General features: G+C 28.6%; 1 protein-coding gene across 1 annotated transcript in view; it reads right to left on the bottom strand.

Moving 5' to 3' along the window:
• LOC117181801 (potassium channel subfamily T member 2) overlaps positions 1–21,950 on the bottom strand; it is a 387,410-nt gene that overhangs the window by 204,905 nt on the left and 160,555 nt on the right. Inside the window, exon 4 of the mRNA XM_033374772.1 lies at positions 12,510–12,708. Within this exon, the coding sequence (XP_033230663.1) occupies positions 12,510–12,708 (199 nt within the window). The remainder of the gene's footprint in view (positions 1–12,509; positions 12,709–21,950) is intronic.

Here is a 21,950-nt window from a genome sequence, read left to right as displayed (position 1 = left end):
TGTTTCGTTAAATTCAACTGTTTTTTTTATTGTTGATGAGTTACATTTTTAGGTTGAAAATAAAATTAATTTATCAAAAATTATCGTTTTAACTGGAAAATTAAATTTTTGTAAAGAAATAATATTGTTTTTTTATATAAAAAATTTTTAGTTGAAAATTCAACTATTTGGTTGAAATTTCATCTTTTTAGTTCAATTAATGGTTTTTTTTATCTAAAATTACAATCTCGTACGGTTAGAATATCTACAATTATTACATTTTCATTTAAAAAAATCTTTTTTGGTTAAAAATTCAATCATTTGTTTGAAACTTAAACTTACTTGTTTAAAATACAATGATTTATTGGATATTTATAATTTTAAATAAAAATTCATCTCTTTGGTTTTTCATTAAAAAATAGCCTCTTCTTCGTCTTTTTTAGTTAAAAATTCCACTATTTGGTAGAGAATTCCTCTTTTTGGTTAACTTCGAAATATTTTTTGATTAAAATTAAACTATCATATAGCTAAAATATCAATTATTACATTTTTTATTTACAATTTATCTTTTTTTTTTGTTAAAAATTCGGATACTTGCTTGGAGGTTGAACTGCTTTGCTCAAATTAATTTTTTTTAGCTGGAGATCCATTATTTTAGTCAAAAAATTTTCTCTCTGGTTAAAAGTTCAAATATTTTTTTCACAGCCAAGTTTTTTGAGGTAAAAATTAACTATTTTATTCGAAGTTGAAAATTGACTTTTTAATTAGAAAATTAAATTTTTTAGTAAAAAATTTATGTGGTTTGTGGAATATTCGTCTTTTTTATAGAAAAGTAATTCTTTCGGTTAAAAATTCAACCTATTAATATAAAATAGTTCCAATTTGTTAATGATGCAATTATTTTACTTTTAATGGTAGGAGTTTAAAACAATTGAAATTATATTTGGTATAATATCTATAGAAGTTTCTTTTAAAACAATTTCTTCTATATATTTTGTACATTCAACGCCATTTAAAACTATTAAATGCTTACAAATATTTTTTAAACAATGAGAAAATACAAAACAGAAGTTTAAATGCTAAAAATAAATTATTATATTGCGGGTCCGTTCAATATCGTTGTCTTGTTTTTTTCCTCTGGAATATGAATTTATCTCTTAATTAAATAAAAAAATTATTTATCAAACTTACTCATTGAACTAATTAATTTTATTAAAATACACTTCTATTTAGGGGAGAGTGGTCCTAAGTCGGCACTCTAGGTTAAGCCGAAACTCTCGCGTTTCTCAGAGATGGCGTGCGTGATGGCTGAATCATTTTGTCGTACGACAGGTTGGTAGACGTGGGCGCAATTGACGCTGACAAGTGTCACTTTAGTTTTCGATTGACAGCGTGAGCGTGCTCTAAATTTTTCGTGCAAACGGAATTCCATTTTCTTCCACTCTTGTGAACCAGCTACAAGTATGTAAATATTTTGGAAAGTTCAGTCGATTAAGTGCGTTGGATTCTGTGTTTTGTGTGCGTAATAGAAAGAAATGTGTAAACATTCGTAGTGGCTCTGAGTCGGTTCCAAAAAGGTGGTTCTGAGTCGGCACTATTATTTTTTACCTTTGCTGTTATCTTTTACTTTGTGTTTCAATTGAATGTCACTCGTCTGTTGTTGGTTTTTTTTTTTTTATATTTTGGTTGTGTTTTTACTGCATATCGCTTGTCTCTGGTAGGTGTCCTTTTATTTTTTCGGAGTTTATCAATTGCTTTTCACCGTTTCTATTTTTTTTTGTATTCATGGGAAGCAATTTCAAACGCAAGAGAACAAAGCGTGATCTCCTTGCGCTTCGACGCGAAATATGTGGCTCAGGACCATAGGGTGCCAGCTTAGGACCACTATATTGAGAAATAGCAAAAATCGCCTTCACTTTGAGCTGCATTGCGATAACCGGTTTAACCTCTGTTTTTGATCAAAACTCTTACTGTGCCGAAATAGGACGACTCTACCCTATATATTTTGTATTATTTGTGCTTGGATTTATTATTTAATTTCAGTACTTTGATTACCCTTTACATAAATAAAAAAAGTAGAAATATTCATTTAGGTTCTTAACAGAGTTTTACATACGTAGTTATTTTGGTGGGATTTCATTAGTTTATTTTGAAACTTGTTAATTTGTTTATATACTTGGAAACCTAACTTTGTGTTGTATGCATATGAATTCGTGAAATTTTTAATTTAAGTCTCAGTACACTGATAAAAATGGTTATTTGGGCCAACTATTTAGTTTGTAAGATATGGTACTGCTATTTTATTAGTTGGGACAACCATTTACTTAGTTGCTGATACTAACTGAATAGTAACGGCAACTAATGGAATTGTTGTAACCACTAATCAACTAGCAGTATCAACTAATAAAATAGCAGAACGACATCTTGCTACCAGTTGGCTCAACTAACCATTTTTTTCAGTGTAGTAATATTTTGGGGTTAATTTTATTTGCTAGTTAAAATTTTTCTTGTATTTCTATCCCCCGTTGGAAAAAAAAAGATTTTCTATTATTTGATTTTGACGAAAATATAAAAAATGACAAGTCGAGGAATCTTTAATGTATAATTGGTAACTAGAAACCAGTATAAAGTATCGGATCCTGGGAAATATCAAGTTGAATTATTTCAATGGAAATAAAAGTTCATTGTGATAAAAATTCCAACTAGTATCAATGTCGTCTTCTTTTGCGATCACGTACCTATTCATGTTCAACTTCATTAAATGAAGATTGTAATATGACACAAAAAAATGTAAAATGACTCCATATTTTGTTCACGAACAAAAGCAGCGCTGTAACAGCAGATGTTACATACCCGCGGGCATCAAGCGTGTTAGTGTTATGACTACAAAGTAGTCATAAAGCCTTTTATGTTTACGATCTTAAAATACTGAGGATTTTATTATCATTTTAATTTAAGAGAACCCTTAGGTTCAGTTAGATTATTAAAGAAGATTTTTTAACTACAGAAGCTTCCCGAGACTTTTTTTCTAGAGGAGAAAAATATTTTATTTCATGACGACGCAATTTGGCAACGAGTATTTATATTTTTCTTCTTGATTAATATTTTTTTCTCTTCTTCTTAATACTTTTTGAGATTTTCAATTATTTTTGAAAATATTTATACCGAATTAATTATTATTTTAGCATGCTTACAAATACGCTAAAAATACACCAGGCACCTCTCTTATTCGTTCTGGATAATTTTGAATTGAAGGCGTTTGAAATTTACAAAAAATGTATGAAATTATTTTCAATTAAAAATGTTCCATTTCAAATATTTTAACTAGTTAAAATTTGAAAAAAGAACAAGATATCGAATGAAATGAAAAGGAATTGATCTTGCATAATTTCTGAATAAAAGCGCTCAACATTTTATAATTAAAAGTTTAAAAAAATTGGAATTAAAAAAATTCAAATAAAAGTATTTTTATTTGGTAATTCCTATAGGAAGAAGTGTTAAATTTCTCATTCGGAGCATTCAAAATTTAACAATTTTATTTTGAATTTAAGGATCTAAAAATTGAATGATTTCAGATTAAATATTCAAAAAAGATCAATTTTGAAACGTTAAAAGTAGAATATTTTGCTATTCGAATTTTTAAAAATAGATCGTTTATAATTCAGAGGAATGAAAAATGTATTACAGTACACCCTTGCTTATTCCAAGGCTTACGTATTCCAAGTACCCCATCACCGTCACTTCCAACCACAGTGCCTGTACGGTCTCACCAGTGTCAGTGGCTGATGAATTTGTCAGAACGCGGATAACTCTGTCATGCGCAGTGGTGATTTCTGTGTATTTGTAGGTTATGTAACCTTATATGTTATCTAAAAATATAAAAGAATCACTACTATGCATGCCAAAAATATCCGCGTTTTTCCACCACTCGGACCAATTAAAAAAAGGTCCGAAGAGCGGGAAGCTCTCGTTAGTTTGAATTAAATATTTTAGCATGACGTCATGGGAATGCATACGACTTTTTGGAGAAAATATTTAAAACCTAAAAGTCATAAATGTATGAATAGTAATATTTGTTAAGTGTAGAATGTATTTTCTCAGTCATGCTTCCTCTTTTTGTCGATAGGTGACCTTTTAGTGCCACTAAAGAAAAGAAAATATCTAAAAGTTGAGGTTATTGAATCCTATTGATTTGATGTGAATCGAGTACTCTCACCATAAATTCCGGATAGTTGATTGTAATTCGTGAAACTAAAAGGTCTTCAACTGATGAAATGATGAAACAAAATTGCGCAAATGCATTTTACACTTGAAAAATATTGCTATTCAGACATTTATAACTTATTTTCAGGTTTAGAATATTTTCCCCAAAAAGGCATATACATTCCCAAGTCAAGATGTACCAACTATGCTAACCTTACTGATTTTTTTACCTACACTATCATGATCGTGACATCATGCTACAATACTCAGTATTCCACGAAATATTTGAGTTTTTTTTTTATTCTATTATATTGATTATTAGTTGCAACATTCAAATTTAAACAATTTAAATTAGAAAAAAATAAAATTTAAAATCCTATTTAAAGTCCAACATTTACTATTTTAAGCGAAAAAAACTGGATCGCATGAGTCGCAAATGCAAGAACGCACCCAGGATAACAGCGCGCGTATCGGCACAAGGCCGTGACATCCAATGAACGTCGCTTCACAAAATCACCCCATGACTCATAGTAGAGGTGGGGGGCCCTCCAGCGTTGAAATACCCAAATGTTTACGTTTCGCAGTCCTTGCAATAGGCAACAGTTAACTGTATTTTTAATTAAAAGCATTCAAAATTGAATAATTTAAAGGTGGAAACATTTTAATTTTAATAAATTAAAATTCAGAACTATTAAAATTTGAAAATAAAAAGTAAATTGACTATTTCAAGGTAAGAAATTCTGAAATTTTAGAAATCTAAATTTTTATTTAATTACACAAATTATGATCTAACATTTAACTTTGATAGGAAATTTCTTCTGAGATCAAAAAACAAATTCACTTTTATTTTTGAATTTGAGAAATTAATGTCTCAATTTTCAATTAATTTAAATTAAATCTGGAGGCATTACATTAAAAATTAATTTATTACAAATCCTTCTAGCTGAAAATTGTGTAACAAATAGATCAACTATTAAGTTTTGTGCCCTTCAAATTTATACCAAACTACTTAGAATATTTATATCTGAAATTATTAAATTTGAAACTGTCTAAAATTAAAATTTACAAGGTATTATTGACTATTTGAAATTGTTTAATTTCTAATCAATTGAATCCACTTAATTAATAAAAAATTTTAAGAGTTTAATGATATTGTACCTTTAAAATTTTAGTTTGAAGGTATTGAATTTTTAAAGCTTCAGTTTAAAATTTGTGTCATTTTGAAATCATTCATTTTAAACCCTTTTATTCAAAATTGATCAAAGTTAAATTCCATTTCATTTCATTCTAAACATTGTTCTTCAAAATTTAATTTATCAAAAATAAATTGAATTGGAAAGTTTTAAATTCAAAATAATTTCATTCATTTTTCTTTAATTTCAAACGCTTTCAATTCGAAATTATCCAGAACAAAGGATGGTCTAGATGGGGTTCTTAGCTTTTGAGAGCCAAGCGGCGTAATTTATTCGATTCCAAAGAAAAGAAGTGCGTCTTTTCAAAATTGGCCAATATAATACATATCAAAGAAATGAATTTTTAAAGTTTTCTTTCAATTTTCACTTAGAACAAGAAAATAGTTACTTAAAGTTAACAAAACTAATTTTTAAACGAGTAATTAGTATCTAAAACTATATTATTTTACAAAAATATGGTAAAAGGTCAATTTTTTCTATAATTTTCTACTTTTTTATATTTTTAGTTATGAACAAATAATAAAGAAAGAAAAAAGAGAATCATCTTTTAAATAGTATTTGATTTGTTCTGAATGAACTATTCTTACTCTTTTACTAACGTCAGTTAATAATTTGTTAAATTAAAAAAAATGATAACATGGAATTTATTGCCGAGCTTAAAATAAAAATTTGGAACTTACCCTTCTATTGCCTGAATAAAGAAAGTTGTTGTCAATTAAAAATATATTTAAAAATTAAATATACCAAACCCATCAAATAATTAATTTCTATAAAGTCAAGTGCGAAATAAAAGGTGAATAAATAATTTTAAAGTTTATATTTATGTAACAGAAAAAAAATCCACAAAAGAAAGAAATTGTTTAGCAAAATGATTTTTTTGGTGTTTATTTGTTACTTGTTCATGACTAAAAATGCAAAGAAAATTTGAGAATTTAAGAAAAAACTTTTACTTTTTAGCATTAATTAAAGAAAAATAGGTATGAACATTAATTATTCTGAAAAAACTTGAACAACTTTCATTTAGTATTCTTTAGTATTCTTTAGTATTCTAAATCAAAAATTGACATAAAGTTGAAAATTTCAGTAAAAGCCACTTTCTACCATTATTGTAAGAGAATATTTTCATAAAGAATAAATAGTTTTAAAAGCTATTTTTGTTAACTTTTATCAATTATGTTCTTGCTCTGACTTAAAAGTTGAAAAGATGTTTAAAAATTCAGAAAAACAGCGACTTTCAACCTCTGTTGTAAGAGAAAGTTGCTACGAAAAATAATAAATTTTTAACCGATTTTAATAAGAACATTTGATTAATAGTAATAGCAAATTGTATTTTATCTGCTAAAAACAATTTGTACTAAAACTAACCGTTAAACAATAAGAATTAGCGGCAAAAGCTCACGAGACCAAATTTTTCACTTATGGGTTTTTTCGGGACAATATAAAATCGTCTGGTGAGGGAAAATTCAAAAAATAATTCTTGCTTTATAATATATGTCAAAATGTTCAAAGAATTGTCCAGGGACAACTCGGGACCTCTAAAATTAAATTTTTTAAACAATTGTAGGAGAAAACTGCAACTTCTTAGTATTTTTCAGAGAGAACATTGTTACAAATAATAATGAATTTTTTAAACAATCTTTTTTGTTGAAATTTATCAATTATTTCCTCACTTCGACTGAAAAGTTGAACAGAAGTTTAAAAACACACGAAAACGCCACCTTCTATCAATATTCGAAGAAAAAATTAGTATAAACATTAACCAAATTATTTTTAAAATACCTTAAGGGATCTTAATGTCAGTGAAAAGTAATACTTAATATACTAACAATGATCCATACCCGTGTAGAAATTTCCTCAGTTGGCCCTAATACAACAAGGTTTCTGGTCGGATCCCGGCCGGGTTGCATGGACAGGAACCGGGCGGGAGCCGGTCGGGCTACATTTTTCTCGAATCATGTAGTCTAGGGCCGGCCGCTTACTGGCCGGGCCAACCCTGTTTATATCCCATGGTCGGGAGCCGGCTGGGCACTGGTCAGGTTAATATTTTTGTAGAAATTACACATTTTTTAAGAGCCGTAATATTATCAAAGACGTAATTATGGATGCTAGATGAATTATTATTTAAAAATTATAATTTAAAGATTTATTAGATCAGTGAAACCAAAAATTAGCTTTTTTAAATTCTTTTAAAACAAACATTAAATTTTTTCGAATATTTTAACATTTTAAATTAAACTGTTATCGATTCTGTTATGTGCAACAACAGAAATGATACCATTTTTATAAACTTCTCTATATTCAGACAATGTTTAGTCTGTACAATTTCAAATTTACCGCCATATATAGCGCCTGCTGTGTCTGTCGTCTGCATAGGCACTCAGTAATAGTCAGTTTCGCACCTGAAACGAGAATGCTCCTTGCACTCACGTCGCGTCGTTTCTTCGAAGTTGGAAAATAAAATCGAGACTCGTATTTAAAATCAACCTTATTTCAGTAATTAGTTTAAATCCCCCACTTAGTAGGTGAATAATTATTATTTTAAATTAAAATATAGTCTTGTGTATACAGTTTTTACTTTCTTCCTTCCTAACCTTAAATCACCACGTGGCTTCCAAATTGCTATGAGATTCTATCATCAGGGAATAAAATTCTACTCCAATTTTCTTGCCAGAATTGGTTCACTTGATTTGACTGTTAAAGTTCACCGTAATCTTTACGACGAGCCTTTAAAGACAAAACAAGTTACTAATTTCTCGCCTGAAGCAACATTTCTTAACCGCTTTTTGGTCGGATTACCCGACCGGATCCCGGCCGGTATTGAAGCCGGGATCCGACCAGTTTATCGTGACGTTTTTAGCCGGATCCCGGCCGGATTCCCCGACCAGCGCCCGGCTTGAAGCGGGGCTATCCGACTGGGACCCGGCCAGATCCCTGATTGGATTCCTACACGGTTACTACGAACTATAAAAAAAAAGAATCAGATTTATACCCAGGAACTCGCAAAGCCAAATTTTCTACTCATGGGGTATTTTCAAGACCCTGTAAAACAGGGTCATGGAGAAAAAGATCGAAAAATCAAATTTGATTTATATTACATGGCGAATTGTAAAGAAAATTGTAGACTGACAACTCGATAAGCCTAACAGTGCCGATTCTTTCCAAAAATTCAACAACAAAATATTTTTTATGGGAAATGCACAAATAGTTTGATGTGATTGGGAAATCCATAAATATCATTCTTTCTAAAGAAAAATTTTCGTCTTGTATTGGAATAGATTTGCGCAGTGAGATAATGGAAAGTTCCCCGAACAAATATGTTTTTAATCACCCTAGTATATCTAAAGATATAACAAGGAGAAATATTTATGTAGTGGACGTTAACGATTTAAATTTAAATTTGCAGAGTTTAGCAAAGTTCATAGAGTAAAAAGTCTTCTCAGGGATACACAGAAAGAAAAGGTGAGAGAATAGGTATCAAGTTCGATATAAATGCATGGAAATATAAAACAAAGACGAGAATTGAACTATATTGACCTCTGACCTTTGACTTTTGAATTCAAAGCTTCATCCTTAATATCTAACTTTGACAGTAAAACCTAGGAATAAATTGTGTCATTAAATTGGATAAATGTTGCAGCACGTTTATCTCACGAAAGATAAAATTCATCTAAAGAAAGGATAAAAGTTATCTGACGAAAATATTGCTTTGACATATGTGATATGGCAAACGGCTGAGTCTAGGTTCACCGAAAAAATTTCCTCAATAAATTTCAACGTCTTTGCGGTATTTATTTTTTAAATCGTCTCACTTTATTTAAATGATTTTAACAAACAAAAAATAACCTACACTTACAAAGTACATAGGCTACACTTTATTTAGTCTATATTTTATAGTGTTTGCTTATAATTTATGAAGTCTTAATTAGGATCCACAAAAACTAAGGGTTTATTCAACAAAAGTAAGGGACTGAACTTGGCTGAGTGTTCAAAAAATTTTTTTTCGAATTTCTATGGGGACACCCCAGAAATTTGTTCGAATCCACAGAAAAATTCATGTATTTTTTTTTGTTATAAAAAAAAATGATATTTGGAGGTGCCGCAAGCCCCATGAAGTTTAATACGTAATTCCCATGAGAAAAAAAGCGCTTTTGTCAATCTTATTCAGAATCCTCAATATTATTTCAATCAAATTGAAACTTAACATTCCTCTTCACAATAAGCCATATAATAAGAATAAAACATTACTTTTCAAATATAAACACCATAAGTCTGCTTTATAGGGTCCTAAAAAACCCCCATAAGTGAAAAAATGGGATTTGCTAGCTTTTGGCGCTAATTATGACTTTTTTGTGGTTTTTTTAAAAATGCAAACTGTTTCTGGCACATAAAAGACCACATGATACTGATAATTCAAAGTTCATCTAAATTGTTTAAACAATTTATCATTGTTTTTAGCAATTTTTTCACAGAATGGAGTTACAAAGACGCGGTTTTTTCAGAAATTGTCCTTTTGTCCTATTTTCAATTAGAGGAAAGTGATCGTTCATGAATATTAACCACAGTCATTGTTTAAACAATTTTTTATTATTGTTAATAATATTCTCTCAGATAAATGCTACACAATTGTAGTTAAAAAAAACACTTGTAGTCACGTTTTCAATTAAGATAAGTTATGTAATTAATTGGAGTCGAGAAATTAATTGATTGAACAATTTATGATTATTATTATTATTATTATTATTAATATTATATTTGAATAATGCTTAAAAATGTGTTTTTTTCTGAAATGTCTGAATTTTTAACCAATTTTCAATAGGAGTGAAGTAATAATGAATCCAAGTTAATAAAAATAATTGTATAAACAATTTATTATAATTGTTAATAATATTCCCTTTGCTTAATTGGTAGATTATTGCGGTTATTTCTGAAATTTTGAACTGTTTCTTTATTTTCTATTAGGCGTGACATAATAATTAATTAAATTTAGCAAAAATAATTGTTCAAACAAATTATTATTGTTTATGACTATCTTCATATATATCAATACCTAATAGTTGCGGGTTTTCGACAATTTTTTCCTCTCTGTTCTTTTTTCACTGAGTAAGGTAAAAATTAATGAAATTTAACAAAAAAGTTGTTTCAACAATTTAATATTGTTTTTAATTATCTTTTCTTAGATAAGTGCTAGAAAGTGGCGGATGTGTCTAAAATCTTTAACTTTGCATCGCCTTTTTACTTATGAAGAAATAATAAGTCAACCAGAAAAAAATTATTTTTCAAATAGTATTTTTGATTTCAGTAAATTATTTTCGTTTTTTTCCCAATGCTTGAAAAAATTAATTTAAAGAGAACAGCTTTTTACACAAGAGGCAAAAACAAAGAATAGAATAGTTAGGAATAGGTCGAAGGACTAGGTCTTAAAATGACTTGTAAAAGTTTTGTTTTGGATTGCAACAAGCACTTTATTGCAAAGCGTAAAAGAAAATCTTCGAATCGCAAATATTTTAATATCAGCCCCCCCCCCCCTTCCACTGCTGCCCTGGCGAAACAGAAAGAGGTTATTTAAAATCTAGTTTTCTCTTATATTTATTTTTTTATTTATTGTTGATAACTAAGCAGGCGAAGAAAAGTTAAAGATTTTATAAAAATACCACAACTATCAGACATTGCTATAGATGAAGATAGTCATAAACAATAATAATTTGTTAAAACAATTATTTTTGCTAAATCTAATTAATTATTAAGTAACGCCTGATGAAAAGTAGACAAACTGTTGAAAATTTCTGAAAAACCTAAACATTCTACCAATCAAGCGGAAAGAATATTATTAAAAATGATAATAAATTGTTTATACAATTATGCTTATTAAATTGAATTCATTATTACCTCAATCCTATTGAAAATGAGACAAAAAGCTAGAAATCTCAGAAAAACCGATTCTATCTAGTATTATTCAAATATAATATTATTAATAATGATAAATTGCTTAAACAATTAATTGTCTTGAGTTTAATTAATTACTTAACATATCTTAATTCAAAATTAGACTAAAAGTGAATTTTGTTTTTAAACTGCAATTTTCTAGCTTTTTTCTAAGAGAATATTATTAACAATAATGATAAATTGTTTAAACAATTTATTTAAACATCTAATTGTCAGTATCAAATGATATTTCATGTGCCAGAAACAATTTGCATAAAAGAAACCTCAAAAAAGTCATAATTAGCGCTAAAAACTCGCAAAACCCATTTTTTCACTTATGGAACCTAGTGTTCACTATGAAGTATAACCTAACCAAAGTGCAACCTATGTATTCTGTAAGTGTCGTTGAATGAATTTTTGGTTAAAATCATTTAAATAGTGATACGATTTGAAAATGAATACCGCGAGGGTTTTCAAATTTATGAAGGAAATTTTTTTCGTTGAACCTATACACAGCTGGTTGAGATATCACATATGTCAAATATATGTTTTTACCAGATAAATTTGATCTTTCGTCAGATAAATTTGATCTTTACTCAGATAAATTTTATTTTCCATCAAATGAATGTTATCTTTCGTCTAATAAGCATGCTGCAGCGTTTTTACCCAAATTAAAGCTAAAATTTATTCCTGGGGTTTGTTGCGATGATTTATTGTTATCTCTATTCTATATGCAGGTCTTCTATCAATGTTTTAATTAAATGTTGATTTTCAAGTTGCGAAAAAAATACTCTCTAGCTCAATTGGGACTAGAACCCATGTCTACTAGAATGCATAGGATGCTGTGAATTTGATACTATGGGAAGTTGTAAAAAAATAATCTTTTACTTCCCGTAGCTTAATAGGTAACACCACCTGACAGTTTGAAGACCTGGGTTCGAATCCCAATGGAGCTGGAGAGTAATTTTTTCACAATTACACCCTAATTCCTTACTGCTGTCTTTTGACCTCCAGCCTCTGATCTTTTCTTTTCGAACTTTTCTCGGACTCATCTTTATAAGGGGTTCATAAGAAACCCTTATTTTGAGTAAGGATGAAAATTCGATCTGCAGAATGGTATTGAGGAGGAAGGAGAAAAGGAAAAAAGAGAAGAGAAGCAATGCAAGGCTTAGCGAAAGAGGGAAACTACCTAAGGAAGGTATATAGACGTACCTTGTATCCCAGATAGGCGAGAAGCAACGTTTCCGTCAATGATATCATCGCTAGAATCACCTGGACGATCCACAATTCCAGAGGTCTTCGTACCCATAGAATTGCATCCCAGTTGATGGTTGGATTGTCTTGGAATTCTTCTCCCGTGAGAAGTCTCGATACCAGAAATTCGCTCTTGTTGGCGGCCGTGCAACCGTAACTGGAAAAAATGCAAAAAGACATATAGGAATGAGAATTGAAAAGCTGGAATTATTTGATTTTTAATTGAATTAGAAAAAGGCGAACCACGACTCGTTCTCATGCGTGTTTCATAAAAAGATGGTACGCACGGCCCATCCCTTGTGGACTCGTCCGGGCACCGGCAGGCAGCCCCCACCGTCAGCGTACTTTTGTGGAACCGCCCGGGTACCAACAGGCAGTCTCCCACCGCCAGCGTACCCTTGTGGGACTGCTGGGGTACCGGCAGACATTCCCCTACCACCAGCGCATACTGTTTCCACCATCAGTGTTCTGTAACAAAGCGCACTCTGGCAGTCACGTAAGAGTAAATGTACCAGTGCGATGATGGTGGGCAACTGCCTGACAGCACGGCGAGGGGTTCACCAAGGCCTGGCCGTACGCACGATCTCTTTCGGCAACAGTATGAGAACAAGTCGTGGATCGCCCGCAAAAAAGTATTTCAGATCAACAGAAAACATTTTTTTCTATAAGTATTTATTTTGATAAATGTAAAAATAATGATTTTCGAGATTATGAAGTACAATTTTATTTTTTAACTATCATTTTTTGCTTTTAATTATAATCTTTTGGTATAAGCCATCTACGATATTTTTTAAGTCAAAGAAAAAGTCAGATTTGCTTCTAGAAGCTTAAAATATCAAAATTAAAGTTTCATTATTATTCTTTATGATAGTAAATAAATTTATACACGCAAGGCGCGCGTTTCCATCCCTAGTTTTTAATTATCTAATATTAAAACAATAAACTATTGAAATATCTATGACTAAAAATGTGTAGTCAAATATTATTCAATTTTGTACAGTAATATTTTCGTTCAGCTTTTACGAACTTACATGTATAAGTGATAATATAGAAATGGTTCAATTTTAAATGTCCCGAAATGGTCTAATACCACAAAATTAATTTGTTTCACTTTATTCGCTTCAAATTAAAAAAATTCAAGCCCTAAGAGCTCTAAATCTCTATATTTGAAATTTTTCATGTACGATGTAAGACTAAAAGAATTACATATGAACATTGTGAAATTAAACTCTGAAAAATAAAACAACTTGTAGAAACTCATTCAAGAATTTCAATTATTTGATATAAAAATGAAAAAAATGGTAGAAACTAAAAAAAAATGGTTAGAATTCAAACTTCCGAACCGGAACACGAATTTGCAGCTTATGGCTTTAAAAATTGACCTATTTAAGAACCATGCATTCAAAACCTTATAACTTTAAAAAGAATTGTGAACATGTTAAAATTTCGTTCTGAATTGAAAGAGGTAACTTTTGTTTTATATTTATTTCTGAATTCGAACAGGGACATTTTGTATTCTTAACATACTTATTTGCGTCAGAAGAAAATAAATTTTGGTTTTAATTTTTTACGAATCGGAAAAGGGAGTTTATCTATTTTAATTATTTTTGTTGCTATTGTAATTGTGAATTAGGTTAACAAAATTCAGTAATTTTTCAATTTTCCCTTAGATAAAAAAGGGTTGAGTATTTTATTTTTCATATTGTTAGTGAGTTGAATAGTCAAATTTTGTGTTTTTAACATTTGCCTTGGGGTCCAAGAAGGGGATTATTTTATTTTATTTTTCTTGGTGAAGTTTTGAGTTTAAAATGTTTAATTTATATAATTTTCGATTTTAAAATTGTGAACTCTTGAATACTTGTTCTTTTAAACAATTTCGTTTCCAAGGAGACTTTAAAAATTATTGGGTGTTTAAAGCTTGAATTTTTAAACGTTAGTTTTTCGGATTTCATTAAATATGAAAAGTTTCAGACTATTATTAATTATTCCAAAAACATTTATAAAATGACGAAAGATTTAGATAGGATTTCGAAACGTATCAAGCATTTCTAAACATTTAATACTGTTTCTACAAATTAAAAAAAATCTACAAAACAAAGTGTTGTCCCAAGATTTTGAAGATTTTTAAACTTGAAGTTTCAGGGGATTTCACAGGATTTCGAAAATTCTAGGGAAGGTTTGAAGAATTTCCATAAATTTCCGAAGGCTTTCATATAAGATTTATTAGTTTTTACGATACTTTTAAAGTTTATAAGGGATTTCAGAAAATTTTAGAAATTTAAAAATATTTCACTGGATTTTAAGGAATTTTCAAGAAATTGAACAGGCTCCCAATAAAATATTTCAATGAATTTCTCAGGATCTCATAGGAGTTCATATAAATCTGGGAATATTCTTAGAGATTTCAAGGAATATCATTTTAAGTAATCTCACGGATTTTATAATATTTCAGTGAATTTCCAAGAATTTATTCACGAAATTTGAGGGATTTCGCAGGATTTCAAATATCTAAGGATATTTCCAAATACTTGAATTAAAAAAAAAATGTTATGATATTTACATTGATTGCAAGAAATGTTTAGTACCTTTGAATAATTTGAGAAGATTTAAAAGGATTTGAAACATCTTAGCTAATATAAAAGTATTCCAAAAAATTTAATTATTTTAAGATATTAAAAAAAATGTCATGCAATTTTGAAGAATTTTATATGATTTTGCATGAAATAGGAAGGTTTTATCGGATTTTATCAGATTTCGTAGGGTTTCAAATATTTAAACATATTTCCAAAATTTAGAATTTTTAAAAATATATTATTATATGTAAAATGATTTCAAGGAATTATTAATACATTTCAAAACTATTTAAAAATATTAAAGAAAATTTCAAGCTGTTTTAAAGTATTTCTTAGAATTTCGTGAAATATACGACGATTTAATGGCAATTTTGAATGATTTTAATGTTTTTTATCTGATTTTGCTCTTTATTAAATTTCAGGATATTTTAAGAGACTTAATGAGGTTTCTAACCAATTTTATCCGATTTTTTAGGGTTTTAAATACTTCAAAAAATGCTAAAGATTTCAATTTTGTTAAATATGTTGTGATTTTGAAAACGAATCCAAGGAATTTTTGATAGATTTCAATAATTAGAAGGGATTTTGAAGGATTTGAAGGATTTTAAGGTATTTTTGAAAACTACAAGGAATTTCTAAAACATTTGCAAAATTTTAAGGGATTGAAAAATATTTCTAAGTATTTTTGAAGGATTTTAATATCTTTTATCAGATTTCGTAGGATTATTATTTATTAATATTTAAACGATTTAAAACAATTTTTAATGCATTTAAAAATTTAGAGGGATTTCAAAGGATTTAAAACATTTTAGGGTATTTGTAAGAACTCAAAGGGATCTTAAAAGGATTAAAAAATTGCAAGTTATTTAAAAATAATTAAAAGGATTTGAGACATTTTAGGATATTTTAAACGATGTCAAAGAATTTCTAAAAGACTAAATAATTTTAAGGTATTAATTAAAAATTTCATCCGGTTTTGAAGAATTTCATATAATTTTGCATGAATTAGGAAGATTTTATCGGATTTTATCAGATTTCGTAGGGTTTTAAATATTTTTGAAACCTTTGCAAAATTTTAAGGCATTTAAAAATATTTTAAAGTTTTTTGAACATTTCAGGGTATTTTAAAAGATACAAAATATTTTAAAGCGATTAGATAATTTTAATGTTTTTAATAAACGTTTAATGCGATTTTAAAATAATTTTACAAAATTTCGAAAAATATAGAATTATTTTATAAGACCTGTAAGGGTTTAGGATATTTTAAAGGATACATTGCGATTTTTGAACGAGTTTTATAGATTTTATCGTATTTATTATGATTAATACTTATTGATTTTTAAAACGATTCAAAGCAATTTTTAATGCATTTAAAAATTTAAAGGGATTTCACAGGAATTAAAATATTTTAGGGTATTTTTAAGAACTCCAAGGAATTTTAAAGAGATTACAAAATTGCAAGGGATTTAAACATATTTAAAAGAATTTGAGATTTTAGGGTATTTTAAATGATTATAACGAATTTCGAAAATATTGAATAATTTTAAGGTATTAATTGAAAATTTCACGCTTTTTTAACGATTTTCATAGGTTTTTAGAAGATAAAGTACGATGCTGTATCAAGTTTTAGGATATTTTCGAAGATTTAATGGGATATATTTATGTTTATAGCATATATTTATGTTTCTTAATAAAAATTATATGTTAAGAAATCATGTTCATCTTGCGAAACATTGTCATGAGAATAAAATATTATTTTAAGTTTATTTTTAGAAGTTTCTAAATTAAAAAATAAGACGAAGATTATTTTTCGCTTTTCAACTAACTTCATTTTTTTGCAAACAACTTTTACTTAACTGGGTGTTTAGAACACTTTGAATGTGATTAACATTTTCACCTGTTGAAGTATATTAAGTAAACTTCAATTATTACTCAATTTATGTGTAAAATTTAAATTTTCAAGCCATAAAATTAATACGAAACTGGTTTGGTACCTGATAATATACTATTAAAAGTTAGAGACATTAAAAAAATTATTATAATAACGAAATTATTACTAAAAATAAAGAAAAAAATTTGTCATGTAATTTTACAACTAATTTTGAAAAAATACCCCTATTCAACAAGAAGATATTAATATGTTTAATAAAATTTCGTAATTCAGAAATTCATTTTTCAAAAAACAAGCGTATAATATTGCAGAGTTAAAATACTGTCATCGTTTTATATTCTCACTCAGATTTGTTTGGATGTTTGAAACTAAAAGCTTTATTCCGAGCAGCAATATTGGCGCCCTTTCTCTCTGGCGTTTTCCATAAAAATAAATTGCTTCCTGTCAAACGCTACTTTCCGTCGAGAGTATAACGATGATTAGATTCTTGAACTGACTTTCTGCTTTATTTTACTTCAGTATTATATTAAAAGATTTTTTAACTTAGATTCCTCAGAATAACAAAATACTATTTAATTTCTTTAAATTAAGCCACAATTTTCATTTTTAACCATTTTTTTAACCTTTTCCATTATTTCTACAAGAAAAGTTGTTTTTTTCTACAAAATTATTACTTTTCTTTATTCCATGAAACATATATTTTTGGTTATTATTATTCTCATATGAGATAACAATATAAGATATGGAAATAAAATATTAGTAAAAGTAGCCACCACCCGTATACACAAAAGGGTTTCGTAATTTATTAAGAAATTATTTAAATAATTTAAATCTTTCCCTCTCATACTTATTCCACCTACTCTCCCTGATTTTTGTTACTACCCCTACTTTCTCTTACATCCGCTTTCCACCCTTGACCCCTATAATTCACCATTTTTCACACATTCCCACCCTACTATCATACATCCCACTCCCCCTTTCACAAATTCTCCATCCTATAATTTTGCGTACTTTAACTTATATCCCCCTTCCCTATTTTCTACTGCCTCCTCTCATACTCATCCGCAGTACCCTACTACACTTCTCTCGCTTTCTTCGCTCGCTTACCATCATTTTCTCTACTCATCATGCCATCATCTCCGCTCACTTCCCGTACTTCCGCTTTCTTAATTATCCGTAGTTATCCTTATTACCCTTCACTTCCCGGCCACTCAATTACCCTCACTAATCTTCTTTCCCTTATTTCGTTACTATCCCTCTCCACCCATACTTCCCTTTTCACTACTTGTCCACGCTGCGATCTTTTCGAACACTTCAACCTTTCCCCTGTATACCAGCCTCTTCTTTCCTTCTTTTATATCACTATCCCTAATTCCTCTTCTACTCACCCAAAATAGCCTGCTAACCCCGCCCTCCTCGCTTCCTATTATTTCATCTACTGCCCCTACACACATGACGCTTAACTTTCTCTATTTCCTCCTTACTTCCCCTCACTATCATTCTTCCCTTTATTCTCCGCGCTATTCTTCTTCTCACTGCTTTTCTTCCACTCATTTCCATTACCCCCCTACCACCTCTCTCCTCATTTCCCCTCACATCCTCTACTTCCGCTCTTATCATTTCCATTCACTTCTACTTCTCCTCGCCTTATTAGCTTTCATTTCCCCTACTTCTCTTTATAGGGAAAAATACGATAGGCGGACGAACATTCGACCGAAATTATAAGAATTTCTGCCCAGGACTATGAAACTTTAAAAAGTGCGCAAAATGTCTTGTCAGGTACCTTTTACAACCAACAAAGGTTTCGCAGCTTTCCTCTCCTCCTAACTCATCTCAACACCTCTTCTACCCTACTCTATCCTACCTTATCCTATCATATCCTATCTTATCCGATTTTGTCCTACCCTATTATATTCTACTATAAACTGTCATAAACTATTATAATCTATCATATAAATACTATCTGTAGTAAAAATGAAATGAATCGTGAAATTAGCCTGGTTGACTATCTTTAAAAACATTTGGATATAAATATTAAAAATTTATATTCTTTACAAATACAACTCTTGATATCTTCGTTTTATATTTTAATAATTATTGGCCATCACCCATACATGGAAATTATTTGGTTCAGTTTTTTTAGTAAATTGGATGACCTGTTATTATAATTTATTTAAATTAAAAAATTGTTGTATTAAAAAATTTTAATTTCTTTTCTGGAAGCATGCACATATAAAATAATAAAATCTGCCCGCTGTGCAGGCACATTCTCATACTCATTATTTCGCTCTACGCGCTCGGTCATTAGATTTCTCCTACATTTGTGCCAAAAAATTTTTTAATTAAAGATTATAGCATCAACAACTGTAATTTAGTGATTGTGAATTCTCTTTTGTTAAAGCTGGTTCCGCTTCAACAAGCACATTTTCATCACGCGTCTCGTGCTTTGCACGCGATTTTGTCCAAAATGTGAACTCTTCTTGATTGAAAAAGTATTTATCAAAAAAATTTAAAAGATTTGATTTAATATGCGGTTGATACCGAACTTCGAAATAAAGTATACCATTCATTTCTCCACTTGGAAATTTTTACAGTATATTCTGGAATGTGTTAGAAATAATAATCTACAAAAAGTGAAAAAATTAGGTTCTTTTTTGGCAATCTCTATTTGTTTATAAAAATTCCCAATTTATTTACGAAAATTCAATGGAGCAATTTTTCAGTATACTTCATTTCGAAGTTTGGGATCAACCATATATTAGGTAAAATGTTTGGAATTTTTTTTATGAATACTTTTTCAGTTATAAAAAAACTTAACACGATCACTTTCTTTAAAACGATAATTTTCAAAAATTTATTTCTCGGAAATTTTGCATATCATGTTGAAATAAAAAAAAAAACATTTTGAATATTTTTCAACAAAGTACGAAAAAAAAACAAATTTATCGCGAAAAAAGTATAGGGAATAAATCTCTCGTGGAAGGACCCATATATTTTATTATATATTACAATTATATATTATTATATTAATCCGTATATTTCTGAATTATTCTTATTTGGGCAAAACACTTACATAAGAAAATTTTACAATCAAATATTTGAAGCGCTCCTGATTAAACTTTAAAAAATTAAGAAACTTAAAAACAAATATTTTGAAATTTAAGCTTTTGAACCTAAATAATGTATTTCCAAGGTATTATATATTTAAATATGCTAGAATTATTACAATATAAAGGTTTTAAATCTTCTAGAAAAGTGTCATGTATTATCGAGTGATATTCGGAGTAATTTCAAATATTTTTCTAAATTTTACAAGGAATCTGTATTATCATGAGAGATTAGTGGAGATATACTTTCACCAATCGTGAAAATAGAAATCAACACTATCGATCTAAGTTCAATCTTCAAATAACATACAATCTAAACTTCATTTTTGACCAGATGGAGTTATGAATTAATTTTTTAAATCAAATGTTTTCTGGAAAAAAATTCTAAAGTTCTGTTGTTCTTTATTTTAAATATTTTCCCAAAATAAAAAATAAGGTTTGCATGTAAAAAAATGCACATCCATTTTCACCGTTTAAAATTGAAGAATTTTAAATTGTAAAGAAATAAAAATAAACAATTTCGAACACTGATAAAATAGAAGTATTCTGAAATTAAGATCTTGAGACTAAATTATTAAAAAATTATTCGTTTTTAACTTTTTTAATTATGCTTTTTAAAATTCATTTATCCAAATCTAAGGCGCAAAATTAAATGAGGGCAATGTGAATATGAATAAATTTAACTAATATATTATCAATAATTTCCAGTGCCTGACAAGGTTAAACACGTTTTATTTAAACATGCACATCAGCGCAGAATTATAAAAAAATTTGATTTTTGAGTCTACAGTAAGGTTCATGACCTTAAAAAAGAATAGCATATGTCCATGTTCCGAGAAAATTAGCACAAAAGAGTTTAAAAGCTAAAATGAATTTTAAGACAGCATAAATGAAAGTTATGAAATTTTCGGATCTTGAAAAAAAAATCCATTTTTTTCGCGCCAAACGCGGAAAAATGCTCATGCTGAAAATTTGCACTCAGAGGACATGAAAGTACTGATACACAGAATAATATATTGTCTATACATTATAGTTTAGTATCCTCTTTTTTGTAATTTTCATAACAAATAAATTAATTATTTTAACGTTAAATTTGTTATAAATTAAAAAAAGATTTAAATCTCAATCCAAAAACATTAAATTAAAAAAGATATTTTAGTGATTAATTTACTAATTTGTAAGAAGAATAATTCAGACGTTATTAAAGTGAAGCTTCAGCTCTTAACACAGATAATGTTGAATCAACAAAAATCTGTTTTGATGGAATCTTTTTCCACCGAGCATATTTTCATTTACTTGGTTATTTGACATACTTATATAATATATAATATAATATATAATGCATACATATAAACGTAAAATGGAAAATCCTTGCGCTAAACCCCTCATGATATAACTCTCTAAATCTGAATTAGTAAACATTCAACTAATTAAACCAATACTAAGGATTTCAACTTATAAATCAGTTTTTTGTTTTCATTGATTGGTTAATTAATTTAAATTACAAGCGTTTCAAACTTCTAAGATTTTATGTAAAAATATTGAATTTTCAAAAAGATATGAATTTTTACCAAAAATATAATAATTAATATTTTAGTCTAAAAAATTAATTTTCACATGAAAAAAATAAGTTTCAATCTTGCAATTTTGTTAAAATAGGATATTTTGTAAACAGAATAAAACAGTTTTTCAGATACAAATATATTTTTTCTCAATTTATTAAGTTATTTTAAACAAAAAATGTCTTTTCCACTATACAAGACGACCCATTAACAAATTACTTCTAGTTTCACCACAATAATTAATTTTTGAACATAATACTTGAATT

The sequence above is a fragment of the Belonocnema kinseyi genome, chromosome 10 (genome assembly GCF_010883055.1).
Source record: "Belonocnema kinseyi isolate 2016_QV_RU_SX_M_011 chromosome 10, B_treatae_v1, whole genome shotgun sequence".
Lineage (NCBI taxonomy): Eukaryota > Metazoa > Arthropoda > Insecta > Hymenoptera > Cynipidae > Belonocnema > Belonocnema kinseyi.
The sequence above is the reverse complement of the archived record's forward strand: the minus strand, read 5'-3'. Positions and strand labels throughout refer to the sequence as shown.